This window comes from Carcharodon carcharias, chromosome 21 (genome assembly GCF_017639515.1).
Source record: "Carcharodon carcharias isolate sCarCar2 chromosome 21, sCarCar2.pri, whole genome shotgun sequence".
Taxonomy (NCBI): Eukaryota; Metazoa; Chordata; class Chondrichthyes; order Lamniformes; family Lamnidae; genus Carcharodon; species Carcharodon carcharias.
Window position 1 is genome coordinate 15483560 of NC_054487.1, and position 14634 is coordinate 15498193.

The 14634-nt window shown below is 44.7% G+C and overlaps 1 protein-coding gene across 2 annotated transcripts in view; it reads right to left on the bottom strand.

Moving 5' to 3' along the window:
- The window catches only part of large1 (LARGE xylosyl- and glucuronyltransferase 1), a 473246-nt gene that overhangs the window by 92580 nt on the left and 366032 nt on the right, over nt 1–14634 (bottom strand). For both annotated transcript variants that reach the window (XM_041215935.1, XM_041215936.1), the window contains exon 8: nt 5979–6091. In XM_041215935.1, the coding sequence (XP_041071869.1) occupies nt 5979–6091 (113 nt within the window). The remainder of the gene's footprint in view (nt 1–5978; nt 6092–14634) is intronic.

Here is a 14634-nt window from a genome sequence, read left to right on the forward strand (position 1 = left end):
ACACTAACCGGTGTCTATTACTTTCTCCCTTGGGGAGATATTTGTACACTGACAAGTATTTATCACGCTCCCACTCAGGGAAATATCTGTACACTGACTGGTGTCTATTGCTCTCTCCCTCATCCCTCAGGGAGATATCTGTATACTGACTGGCATCTATCAGTCTCTCTCCCTCAGGGAGAAACCTGTACACTGATTGGTGTCTATCACTCTCTCCCTCAGGGAGATTTATGTATACTGATTGGAGTCTATCTCTCTCTCTCTCCCTCAGGGAGATATTTGTACACTGACTGCTGTCTAACACTCTCTTCCTCGAGGAAATTGCTGTACACTGACTGGTGCTATCAGTCTCTAGCTCAAGGAGATATTTATAGACTGACTGGTATCCATCAGTCTCTCTCTCAGAAAGCTATCTGTACACTGACTGGTAGCAGTCGCTAGCTCAAAGAGATATTTATAAACTGACTAGTGTCTATCAGTCTCTAGCTCAGGGAGATATCTGTACATTGACTGGTGCAACAAAAATATGAAACCATTCTTGTTAAATCTTTGCTTAACTCAGTTAAAAGACGTAAGCAACTGATTTTCCTCTTCTTCCCCAAGTGGTACTGCTGGGTGCCTGGCCTGCATATGGCATTAACCTTAATCGAGAGGGATGGGTCAGGTCATGGCGACAGGAAGAGCCACTTCCCACAGTTAGCCATATACAGAATACATTTCTCATTTCATTACAAGACCCATTGCGCTCCCATTCTCTTCCTCCTGGTTTTCGGTGGGTTGACTCTTGGCACCATGTAATAGCTTTGAGCTGGAATGGCTGAACTTCCTGGAGGCTTCGTTTGGATTATTGGGAGCCAAAGGTGCTTTAACTTTACTGGGAGATAAGTAACTTGATATTCCAAGTTCACCTTCATAAAAGGCTGTTACTTTAGGGTGTGCAATGATTCATGTATTTGAAAAATTTGATGATGCTAGCTGTTCGCACTATTAAGACCATGAGTGTCTGTGTTTCCCTTCATGTTAATGTGACTGAAAGTGTCTGTGAAATTATAAAAGAACAGTGTGCCTTTTATTTCATCCCTGTACCTTAGCCATTAGAGGCAAGTGTACCTGTGTGTTCTAAATAACCCAAACACTGAGGTTAACAAGGTGGTACCACATATTAAACCACAGTGAGAAGCTACAAGCAGGTGCATATTATAGTCCAAGTGACTGTGACACTATAAGATTGGCAGACGTGCAATATTACAATCTAAATGGAGTGTCACATTACCACTGATCACAATGGCGCTCACCAACCTACGATTCAAACTCACATGTGCTTCAAAGTGTGGGTTATCCTCTTGAATTGCGTAGTGGTTGTATCTCAAAAGTTGCCCAGCCACAAAGGGCAACGAAGGTCCCCACGTTCGATACCTTACAATACACCTCATTAACCAGCCTCACACATCATAAGGTGGAGAGAAAGGGTGGAATGTGGAAGTAAAAAGCAAGTAAAGAAAACACTTTGAAATTTTAGGGCATTTGAAATCCATCCAAATTGCTGAATGCATCACTTATTAGTGAAGTTTATTTTCTTCTCATTACTTCAACTAGGGCATTTTGTTAGAGGAGGAATGTACAATAAATTTTAATTCAGTTTGCATTCATTGGTTCTTAACACCAGGTATGCGGCAAGGTTCAATAGCTCAGAAGAATGGGAGTTCTTCAGAACCATAGCATATGCTCCACATGGTGTAGTTTGGAAAGCATGGGATGGATTTTCGTGGAGTCTCCCCGACCCCATGGTGTCTTTCAAGGGCCTTAACCTGCAGTGTGGGAGTCACAAATTGATGAAGTAGACATAAACACTCTTGATGGGTGAATAAGGTTCATTTAAGTTTCATGATCTGATTTTTTTTAAAATCCACCACTTTAAACATAAAGACAAACAGGCTTAAGCTGTCAGTGAGAGTTTAAAAAAAACCCTTGTGCTGGACTGCTTTGATTGACGGGCCATCTGGTGTAGGTTAGAAAAAGACATTACCATCTGTTTGAGCAGTTTAAATAGAGGTCGTTGTTGACATTTCTCAAGGGATACCTTGGCATTAAGAATGCTTGGCTAAGTTGCAAAAGCGATAACAATCTTGGGATCCTGAGTTCACAGTTTGATTTGACAGTTTAAAGAAGCTATTAAAGGATTATCTGTCTTTGATACGGGTCTGAATCGGTTTGTTTGTTTTTATAAAAGATTATCCACTTGAGGAGATTTGAAAGCTTTTAATGGGTTTCATGAAAGGGAGTTTTTTCACCATCAAGTGTATAGGAGTGAAATTGTATTAGATTGTTAGAAGCTTTTTTTGCATCTCGACATGGCTCCTGCCCATTCTGGATACTGGGTGAGTGGCTATGAAAGTGGCATGGGGGATGGGTTGGGGACATGAGTTGGCATGAAGGGGGCATGGATGGGGGTGGGGGGGGCAACAGGTTGTGAAGGGTGAGAGCTAGAGGGACTTAGAGCTTTTAAACCAACTGGGACGACGTCCCAGAGAACTGAGGTGGGCCTTCTAACTAGTCTACCTTGGCACTTGCCCAACATTATGACCGCCTGCGAGCTGCTTCCCGGATCAGGGGGCCTGACTGTCCCACCACCACCTCCCTGAATTGGATCTAACAGGGCCCTTTAAATAGAGGCGGGTCTGCCGAGTCGGGAAATTTCCCAACTCGAGCTTCCCGCCTCGGTTGTGAAAATCCGTCCCCTGCTCTGGACAGTTTTACTTCACTGATTTGAGGCTATGTGATGAAAGAAGGTGGCACTAAAAGCAGAGTAGAAAATATTACAGTCATTAATAAAGGATGTTTTAATGGCAATACCATTTTGTAAACAGTCGTTCAAAAAATAACTCAAGCAAAGATTAGTCATTACAAATAGGAAGAGGATTAAGCCATTCAAGCCTGTTCTACCAAAAAATTAAATAATGGCTGACCTATCCCTCAACACCATTTACCAGCCTTTGCTCTGTATCCCTTAGTAGCCTCATGTAGTAAAAATCTGTCAAGTTTTAGTTGTGTCAATTTCTATTCATCTCCAGCATCCACTGCTTTTCGGGGAGAGTTTCAGATTTCTATTACCGTCTGTGTGCCTTGATTTCACTCCTAGCTCAAATTTTAAGATTATTCTCAATCTTGTTTTGAATCTCCCTACCAGAATAGTTGTACCTACCCTTTATCTCATAAAACACCTTCATTAGATGCCCCCCCATCCTCAACCCTCTATACTCAAGGGAATACGCCCAAGTTTATGCAACCATCCTTAGAATTTCACCTCTGAATCTCTGGTATTATAGATGGTGAAACAGTGATGTAGCCCACCCGAAGCTAGTACGTCCTTCTTAAGATGCGGTATCCAAAACCGAACACTCCCTGACCAAACCCGCGACCTCTACCACCTAGAAGGACAAGGGCAAGCAGACACATGGGAATGCCAACACCTGCAAGGTCCCCTCCAAGTCACTTGCCATCCTGACTTGGAAATATATCGCCGTTCCTTCACTGTCTGTGTCAAAACCCTGGAACTCCCTCTTGAACAGCACTGTGGCTCCATCTACACCACATGGACTGCAGCAGTTGAAGAAGGCAGCTTGCTACCACCTTCTCACGGGCAATTAGGGATGGGCAAAAAATGTTGGCCTTGCCAGCAATGCCCACATAAAAAAGAATGAAAAAAAAAAACAAGATTCTGTACAACTGAAGCATAACAGCCTCCATTTCATATTTCAATCCCCTTGAGATAAACACTAATATTCCATTAGCCTCTTTGATTGCATTTTGTACCTGTGCACTAGCTTTTAATGATTGGTACACCTGGTCACCGTACTTATTTTCAGGACGAATGAACAGTTTTTCAATAAAGCAACCACTTAAAATTGCCATTCCTCCTCTGGTTCTACTGAGTGAAATACAGCTACCGGCGTTCCCACTGTAATAAATCTGAGTCTCTGTATAGCCAAGCTTGGCTTTGGCTCCATCTTGTTAAACTGGCCAAGTGTGAATAAGCTATGATTTCTAGTCATCCTTTTACACTTCCACTGTGGAATTGCTCAATATCAGTGTAGCTGCTGATATCTCCAAGCCTTGGTAAGTTACTTCATTTCTTTCACACCAAACATGCTTCGACCAGGTTTGAGGAAAGACTGCACTCCATGCAGCTTTAAGTAAAGTAGCATTTAGTTTCTCAGACAGAATAAAAGACTACACACATCTCAGCTCAACCTAATCATTATAGAATGATAGAGGGAGGCCATTTTAACCAGCATGTCCATGTTGGTCTCAGTCCTCAACTTGCTCTGTCTCTTTGAATACATTTCCACACGCATTCTCCTTAATTTTTCTATCAGTTTTCCTTTCCAAATATTGTCCATTCCTTTTTAATGATGCTAGAATCTAAAGGGGTGCAATTTTAGCCTAAATTGCCTGGCAGGAAGCTGATGGGATAGGTTGTGATGCTGAATTTAAACCCTGCCAGATTTTGCTCTTAATTATGGACAGAAGAAAGAAAGGTTTGCATTTATATAGGGCTTTTCATGACCACTGGACGTCTCAAAGTGCTTTACAGCCAATGAAATACTTTTGAAGCGAAGTCACTCTTGTAATGTAAGAAATGCGCTAGCCAATATGCACACAGCAAGCTCCCACAAATAGAAAGCTTACAATGACCAGAGAGCTGTTTTTGTGATGCTGATTGAGGGATAAATATTAGACAACACATGGGGGGTAAGTCCCCAGCTCTTTTTCAAAATAGTGCCCATGGGATCTTTCAAATTCACCCGAATAGACAGATGGGGCCTAAGGATGTAAATGCATTGGAAGCAGTGCAGAGAAGGTTTACTAAACTAATACCAGAAATGGATGGGTTGTCTTGAGAAAACATTGGACAGGTTAGACTTGTATCTGCTGGAGTTTAGAAGAATGAGAGGCAAATTGATTGAAATATATAAGATCTTGAGGGGTCTTGACAGGGTGGGTATGGAGAGGATGTTTCCTCTTGTGGGAGAATTTAAAACTAGGGATCACTGTTTAAAAATAAGATGTCACCCATTGAAGACAGTGATGAGCAGAATTTTTTTCTCTCAGGGGGCCTTGAGTCTTTGGAACTCCCTTCCTCAAGAGAGCGGAAGCAGAGTTTTTCAATGTTTCCAAGGCAGAGCTAGATAACTTCTTTATAAACAAGGGTGAAAGGTTATCAGCAGTAGGCAGGAGGTTACAGTCAGATCAGCTATGATCTTATTGAATGGCAGAGCAGGTTCGAAGGGCTGAGTGGCCTACTCTTGCTTCTAATTCATATATCTTATCCGAAAGACAGCGCAGAACTCCCTCAGTACTACACTACATTGTCAGTGCTGAATTTAGTGCTCAAGCCCTGGAGAGGGACTTGAACTAGGAACCTTGTAAATCTGAGGCAAGGGTTCTTCCAAGTGAGCCACAGCTGAGACTTAAAGACAGTGGCGAATAATATCAGTTTATCTCCCCAAAAAGGAGGGCAGAAAAATTTCCTTTCTGGTTTTATTTCACCATTGTTGCAGTCAGATATCGCCTGACAAGAGCTGCCCCTACACTGGAATGAGCTACTGAAGCATCCTTTCATTCTTCTGTGGATGTCCGCAACAGTGTACTACTCAAATGCTGTGGCAGACTGTAGAACTGACATTACTTATGCTGCGTTGTGACTAATGGACAACCCAACGACTTTGAGCAATGAGATAAAGGAGGGGAAAGAATAGGTAAAGAACTAGGTCTAGGAGAGAAGAGAGAATTCACCAGAGGATAATTCTTAGGTTCAAGGTAGGGGATAGGAAGATGCAAGCTGGTCAAAGCCAACAAATATAAGTATCCTCTTTTTCTAACTGTTCCAGCGGGGGAACTGATGGTCTCTGTAAATGCATGTTAAAGAGGTTCACTGGAATGGACTGAGCTAAGATCCGAGGAACATGTATGTGTACCTGATCAGCCAGTGAAGTGGACAACATATTCATCAGCTCCCGTTCCGCAGTCAGACGCCACATCTGCTCCCACTTCATTTTCCGCAGCTTGTCCAACAGCAGCAGGATAACACCTGAGAGATACAAAAATGTTTTTCTTAAAAAAGAAAATTGTGAGTTACCTTCAATTCCACACACACAGGAAAATGTAAATCCCAAATCTAGGAGCTGAATCCACAGGATAGGGTCTATCCATTGAAGAAAGTCCCTCTGGTGTCATCCTTCCAAAATACCGATTCAATTGTCTTCTCAACATATCATCCAGCTTGTTTTTCAAAGAAGCCCAGTGTCCTGGATTGATCCACCCTTCTTGGCTCTGGCTCCAGCTGTTGAGCAATCTCTTTGTAAAGAAATAGTCTCTCTCAAATTTGACCTATTCAACTGATGAGCCACAAGTAAGTTGTCCAAAAAGAGACAACTGTAATTTCTTATTGATTTGAAGGTAATCATTTAAAAATGCACCAATTAATGTTGACATCAAATCTAAACTTGTCCTCCCTATTCATGAGAACCAAATCAGTTCTATTATATTGGACTTCAATGCAGCCAGTCAGTTCCTATTAGCCCCCATTCAATAGAATTCCTTCATATTAAATTAGTTCCCTTTGTGTTGTACAGATATCCATTGCACCAAACCAATTTCAACTCAGTCCCACTGTACACATTGTAATACATTAAATCAGATTCAATTCCATTGCACAATAGGGTAGATTTTCTTAGTCCTCTCTTGAGAAGTTTCAAGAGAAGGGGAACTGCTTGTAATTTTTCAATACATGCCAGTATCTGGGCTGAGATGAGAACTCATACCTACTATTCCAATATACAATCATAGAAATGGTTATATTCAGCCCATTGTGTGTGGGCAGCTTTTTCAAGAGTTACTCAGTCAGTCCTGCTTCCCTGCCTCTATGTCAGACTCCTGAAAATTTCTCTCTTCAGGTAATTATCCAATTTCCTTTTGAGAGTCTCAATTGAATCTTCCTCCATCATGTTCTCAGGCAGTGCACAAGACCACTGTGTAAATAAGGTTTTGCTCACGCCATCTCGGTTCTTTTGCCAATCACCTTAAATTAGTGTCTTCTGGTTCTCAACAATTCTATCAATGAGAACAGTGTCTCCCTATCTACTCTGACTAGTCTGGACATGATTTTGAATACCCACATCACATCTCCTCTCAGTATACATAATTTTAAATATATAAAATATATGTAAATATGCTAACAGCATCTTCTGACCACAGCAACTAGATTTCCAGCACAGGAAATTAAAGAAAGGAAGATTTGCATTTATGTAGCGCCTTTCACAATTGCAGGAAATCCCAAAGCGCTTTCCCACAACCCACAGCCAATAAAGCACCTTTTGAAATGCAGTCAATGCTACAGCAATTTGCGCTTAGAATGGGAGAATTTTAGGGTCCCCTGAGAACAGATGGGGCCCGTAAAATTCCATGGCTGCCTTTCCCACCACCTATGTGCCTGCCCCTGGCCTGACCGTGAATTAACGGGTGGAGGGCGAGGCCTCAGTGGCCTGCCCATCCTCATGCCAACTGAGGCCCTTAAGTGGCCAGTTAAAGGCTACTCTTGTCCGGCCACAATTTTGAAGGAGATTAGCAACAAATGCGAAGCCTGGCAGCTAAGCCAGCTAGAGTCTTGGGTGAGAAAGTTGGGCTGGATGCGGGGAAAGGGGGTTTCCTTCTTAGGTTGCTTTTCCAATCAGAGGCTCCCCCCGCATGTCTTTCCCCTACCCCCCATTTCCCACTGGCTGCCTCCTCCCCTCGATGGCCTGTGCACCTTGGCCCAGCCCCCTCATCCCTCAGGTCTCCCATCCTGGCCCTGACAAGAATTCACCCCCAACTTACCTTGTCATCTGGATCCTGACACTTCTTCGAGTCCAATGGACACTGCTCCCAGTGGCGCTTCTGCGACCAGAGAGCTGTGGGCCATCTTCAGTAGTTTTAATGATGCTAGTTTTCCAGGATGTCAGGAAAACTCCTGTGATCTCCTATGAAATACTGCTGTACGATCTTTTATCTAACATGGCAAACAGGCCTCAGTTTAAAGTCTCATTTGAAGGACGGCACCTCTGATGGTGCAGCACTTCTTCAGTACTGCGTAACAACATTCCATTTATTCAGTCCCATTGAAAGCAGCTCCAAACCACTTCAAAGGAGGAGGCTGAGTTTTTGATTCTTATCATGTCAGGCTATGATTTTTCTCCCATCAAAATGAATGAACAAAAAGTTATGGGTGGTTAAGCATGGCAGCAGAAAGTCCTGTACCAACTCCAATGCACCAACTGACTTCCACGAAATAACATTCTAACTGTATAAATACAGTATAGTACACAAATAGTATAAATATTAGACAGTATAAATATAAATAAATACACACTAGAATATGCCCCACTATCTTTCTTTAGATGTAGTTCTGAAGTATCAAATCCCTCTCCATACCGCCTTCTACAAGCTTGAGCACATATTGTCTGCTGACATGTCAGCACAGTACTGTTGTGTTTTACATATAATGTTTGGCCTCATAATCACATATCACATAACACCAGTTGAAGATGACTGGGAAAATTCTCTCCACATCCTGGCCAACATTTAACCTTCAACCAATTGCACTGGAACAGATTTAGTTAGCTATTCATCACTGCTGTTTGTGGCAGCTTGCTGTGCACAAATTGGCTGTTGTGTTTGCCTACATTAGAACCGTGACAATGTTTCAAAAGTACTTCATCAATTGAATCGCCTTGGGATTCCCTGATGTCGTGCAAGATACAAGATAAATGCAAGCTCTTCTTCAAAACCCACAATATCCCAACAATGACGTTTTGGGAGTTACCCTATTTAAATATACAAACACACAGAGATGAAGAGGTGCACTGCAGTGTTGAGGCTGTGTAGTCCCTTCAGGTCAAGTCTTCACTGGAGTGATTACTACTGAAAGGAGTGGCAACTATTGGCTATATAATGGGTGGAATTGTGAATATTAGACCAAGAAAGGACAACAAGACAAAATAAAAGCAAGAAGGAAGAAATTATGGAATGTCCCAATGTGCTTTACAGCCAATAAAATACTTTTAAGGTGCAGTCCCGATTGTTCTGGAGGGAATACAGCAGCAGGTGTAGAAAAGGAGGGCAAAAGAGGGGCAACTAACAAGGACATTCAGTGCAAAGAGCGGTGATAATAATAATCGACATATCCATCATAAGGTCAGAAATGGAGATGTTCACTGATGATTACACAATGTTCAGCACCATTCACGACTCCTCAGATGCTGAAGCAGTCCATGTCCAAATGCAGCAAGACCTGAACAATATCCAGGCTTGGGCTGACAAGTGGCAAGTAACATTCGTGCCACACAAGTGTCAGGTAATGACCATCTCCAACAAAAGAGAATCCAAACGTCACCCCTTGATGTTCAATGGCGTTAGCATCACTGAATCCCCCATTATCAACATCCTGGGAGTTACCATTGACCAGAAACTGAACTGGACTAGCCATGGCTACAAGAGCAGGTCAGAGGCTATTAAGCGTGTGAAAAGTAACTCGCTTCCTGACTCCCCAAAGACTGTCCACCATCTACAAGGCACAACTCAGGAATGTGATGGAATACTCCCCACTTGGCTGGATGAGTGCAGCTCCCACAACACTCAAGAAGCTTGACACCGTCCAGGACAAAGCAGCCCACTTGATTGGCTCCCCATCCACAAATGTTCACTCCCTCCACCACTACCGAACAGTAGCAGCAGTGTGTACCATCGACAAGATGCACTTCAAGGCTCCTTAGGCAGTACCTTCCAAACCCACGACCACTGCCATCTAGAAAGACAAGGGCAGCAGATACTTGGGAACACCACCACCTAGAAGTTCCCCTCCAAGTCACTTACCATTCTGAAATATATGGAAATAAATTGCCGTTCCTTCACTGTCGCTGGATCAAAATCCTGGGACTCCCTCCCTAACAGCACTGTGGGTGTACCTACACCACATGGACTGCAGCGCTTCAAGAAGGCAGATCACCACCACCTTCTCAAGGGCAATTAGGGATGGGCAATAAATGCTGCCTGAGCCAGTGATGCCCACATCCATAAATGAATTTTAAAAAAGCCATCCAGTGCCGCTACAGGATGAATGGTCTCATCCATTCCGCCAGGGTAACTCACTCTTCTCATCGCTTTCAACTCACACACTCACAAACCCATTACCCATCCACAGGGGTCTCACACCTCAAGGGTCAACACCACGAACTCTAACACACACCCTCACATCTCCATCAGGCTCATATCCTCTGGAGCTCGCATCTTCATCCCATCTACGTCTCCACTCACCACACAAGCATTCCATGCAGTGCCATGTGTCCTGCTCACATTCCATCTGTTTTCATACAGGAGAAGCTGGCTGAAAGCAGCAGAGGTCCCAGACCTGGGTTGGAGTGGCCCACATTATCCTCCTCACTCACTCTGAGGAGTGTGCCATCACGCTGACTGGTGAGGACGTGGATTGTGCCTGCGGTGACGTTGAGGTTGGTGGCGACACATGTGAGGATCCTGCACCTCATCATCCCTCACTCAATGCAACTGTGAGTGCTCTCTCTCCTGCTTTTGACTCTGCTGACATGCACTTTCACAGAATTACAGTATTGTTACGTTGCAGGAGGCCATTCAGCCCATCGTGTCTGCACCAGCTCTCCAAATGAACATTATGACTCTTCTGTCTTTTTCCCATAACCTTGCACATCGTTTCTATTTAAATAATCATCTAATGGCCTCTTGAAGCCTCGACTGAACCTGCCTCCGCCACACTTCCAGTCAGTGCAATCCAGACCCGAACCACTCAGTGTGAAAAAGATTTTTTGCACATCACATTTGCTTCTTTTGCAAATCACTTTAAATCTGTGTTCTCTCGTTCTCGATCTTTTTACAAGCGGAGACAGATTCTCCCTATCTACTCTGTCCAGCCCCCTCATAATTTTGAAAACCTCTATCAATTCTCCTCTTAGCCTTCTCCTCTCCAAGGAGAACAGTCCCAAGTTCTCCAATCTATCTTCATCACTGAAGTTTCTCATCCCTGGAACCATTTTTGTAAACCTCCTTTGCACTCTCTCCAATGTATTCACATCCTTCCTAAAGTGTGGTGCCCAGAACCATAAAAAATACTCCAGCTGAAGTCTAACTGGTGTCCTACACAAATGCAGCATAACCTCCTTGCTCTTGTACCCTATGCCCCTATTAACAAAGCCCAGGATACTATATGCTTTATTAAGAGCTCTCTCTACCTGTCCGGCTACTTTGAATGACTTAAGCGTATATACAACCAGGTCCCTCTGCTCCTGCACACCCTTTAGAGTTGTATCCCTTACTTTATGTTATCTCTCCATGTTCTACCTAACAAAATGAATCACCTCATACTTCTCTGCATTGAACTTCATCTGCCACCTATCTGCCCACTCCACCAACTTGTCTATGTCCTTTTGAAGTTCTATGCAACGTTTACAATGCTTCCAGGTTTTGTATCATCCACAAACTTTGAAATTGTCCCCTGAACACCAAGATCTAGATCATTAATATATATCAGGAAAAGCAAGGGTCCCAACACCGACCCCTAGGAAACTCCACTACAAAGCTTCCCCTAGCCCGAAAAATATCCATTGACCATTACCCTCTGTTTCCTATTACTCAGCCAATTTTGTATCCACATTGCAACTGTCCCTTCATTCCATGGAGCTATAACTTTTCAGACAAGTTTGTTGTGCGGCACTGTATCGAATGCCTTTTGGAAGTCCATGCTCACCACATCAACAGCATTACCCTCATCAACCCTCTCTGTCACTGCTTCAAAAAACTCCAGCAAGCTAATTAAACACTATTTTCCCTTAAGAAATCCATGCTGGCTCTTCCTAATCTACCTACATTTTTCCATGTGACTATTAATTCTCTCCCAAATATCATTTTCCAAAAGCTTCCCCACCACTGAAGTTAAACTGACTGATCTGTAATTGCTGGGCTTATCCTTACCACCTTTTTTGAACAAGGGCGTAATGTTTGCAATTTTCTAGTCCTCTGGCACCTCCTGAGTCTCGGGGAGACCGAAAGATTATGACCAATGCTCCTGCAATTTCCACCCTCACTTCCTTCAATATCCTTGGATGCATCTCATCTGGTCCCGGTGTCTTGTCAACTTTAAGTACTGACAGTTTATTCAATGCCTCCTCCTTATCAATTCTGAACCCTTCTAGTGACAGAGCTTCCTCCTGTCACCATGGCCTGGGTGGTATCTACCTCCTTAGTAAAGGCAAATGCAAAGTATTCATTTAACACCTCAGCCATGCCTCCATGCGTAAATCCCCTTTTTGGTCCCCAATCGGCCCTACTCCTCCTTTTACCACCCTTTTACTATTTATGTCCCTACGATTCCCCTTTATGTTGGTTGCCAGTCTTTTCTCATATCCCTCTTCGCTTCTCTTATTTGCCTCTTCATCTCTCCTCTGAACTTCCTGTATTCAGCTTGCTTCTCAATTGTATTTTCTACCTGACACCTGTCATAAGCACACTATTTCTTCTGAACCTAATTTATCTTAATTTCTATCTCCTTTTACATCCAAGGAGCTCTGGAGTTGTTTGCCCTGCCTTTCTCTTTTGAGGGAACATACCTTGACTGTGCCCAAACCATTTCTTCTTTGAAGGTGGCCCATTGTTCAGCTACAGCTTTTCCCGCCAAACTTACCCACACCCTCCGCCAGCGCAGAGACACACACCTCGGTGGGACCATGATCTAGAGCAGGCTCGGGTTCACTGGTGGTCATCACGCAGACAGGTGTTTGCAGGAGGAGGAGGCAGGTTCAGCCAAGCTCCTGGGCACTCAGGGGACTGCTGGGGATTGTCAGGTCCGAGTCAGGTGACAAGCCTCTGGATTTTGCCTTCCAACTCATCGTGGACAGTCAACGGAAGGCGGTGGAACATCACGCAGAGCTCTTGGAAGCCTTCACCAAAGTGGCACGCGAGTCGGAGGAGTGCATCTGCCTGCTGTCTGAGGTAGTGGTGTCCACATGTGCGTGTATGGAGGTCACCATGAGAAGGATGGCAGACGCCATGAAGATCCTGGTCCAGCAGAATGCAGAGATGCACGCAGACCTACGCTCTTATTGCGGTAGCCATGGGTGATTTCCTGCGGTGGCAATGTGAGAGGGAAACTGGGAACTCGATGTCCCCCCAGGTGATCTTTCCCCTCAAGGAGTCGGAGGAGCAGCGGCTGGATACCCCTGGGTCATCCACTCAGGAATCTCAGAGACTGTCCTCTCCCTCCAAGTCCCCTCCCTCCAAGTCCCCTTTGCCTGTGACCCCCTCAACCTCATCCTCTGTCACTGCAGAGGGAGCAGCTGGTCCACAGGAGGACATCCAAAGCAAGCCAGGGCCCCTAAGGCCTCAGCTCACCAGAAGGTGCTCACTGTGATATCAGAGGCAACAGGGTCAACCATTGCACAGGCTGTCTCCAACCCTGCTGCGGATGTCAGGGCAGCACCTAGAAGTCTAAGGTGTAGAAAAGTTAAGAAATTCTGATCAAAGTTAGTTGCACGGGTGAACACATTTTGTCACTTTACAATCTGAAAATATATTCAGTTTCATTGAATAATGTGCAATGGTGTCTTTCAGTTTCATTGACAAGGCTTCACGAGTCAGCCCCCTGTATCCCCTGCACCCCACCCCTCCCTCCACCAAGCCACTAGCAATTCAGCTGCATGCAGCTGGCCCATGAGTGATTCTGGATGGAGAAGTGTGCGTGTGTGGCAGGGACTTTCAGAGCCCCATGCAAGCACTTCTCCCATCACACTCATCTCAATGCTGCATGCTGGGGTTCTCTTTCAGTTGTCCATCTGAGCTGACCTGCATCTCCACTCACCCATGAAGCATCTGTTTTCACACTCCCATGAAGCATCTGTTTTCGCCCACCACGAGTCTCGTTTCACTTTCGATTTAACAAGCATGGTACTAGTACATTTTTTCTTGAGGTACCCTGTCCTTTCCTCTGTCCGGACTCCTTACTCCCCGCTGGACCCCTTAACCCCCTCCTGTCTCCTTCCCCCCTCCGAGTTTCTTCCTTTACACCCTCCTTCCCCCTTAAACACACCTCCCCAGTTGCTGTATTCTCCCCCATTATCCCCTCACCCACGCCCGTACACCCTCTCCCTGACCTCAACACCCCGACAACTTTGTTCCCTCACTCCCAACCTCACCCCTCAACACACCTTCCTCTCCCAGCTGAACCTAGACCTTCCTCTCCCACCAGTACATCTTCCTCTCCCAAACACAGCTGGACCTTCCTCTCCATCCCCTTGATGACCATCGCTGCAGGCCAGGCTGAGACACTGAGCAGACTCTCAGCGGTGACTTTCCACCTTCCGTGAGCTGCTTCATGATGGAGCCATGTCCATCAGTATCTACCCATCTTGAGATGGACATTCCTCCAGGGTCCAGTCGCTGTAGGGCTCCAGCATCTTCTGTTCCTCGGATGTCCACGATGCGAGCAAGGCACTGATGCTAAGTCTCGACTTCTGCATCTCACACTTGTCAGGACTTGTTCTGCAACTTGTTTGGATGATCCAGCATGGGGAAGGA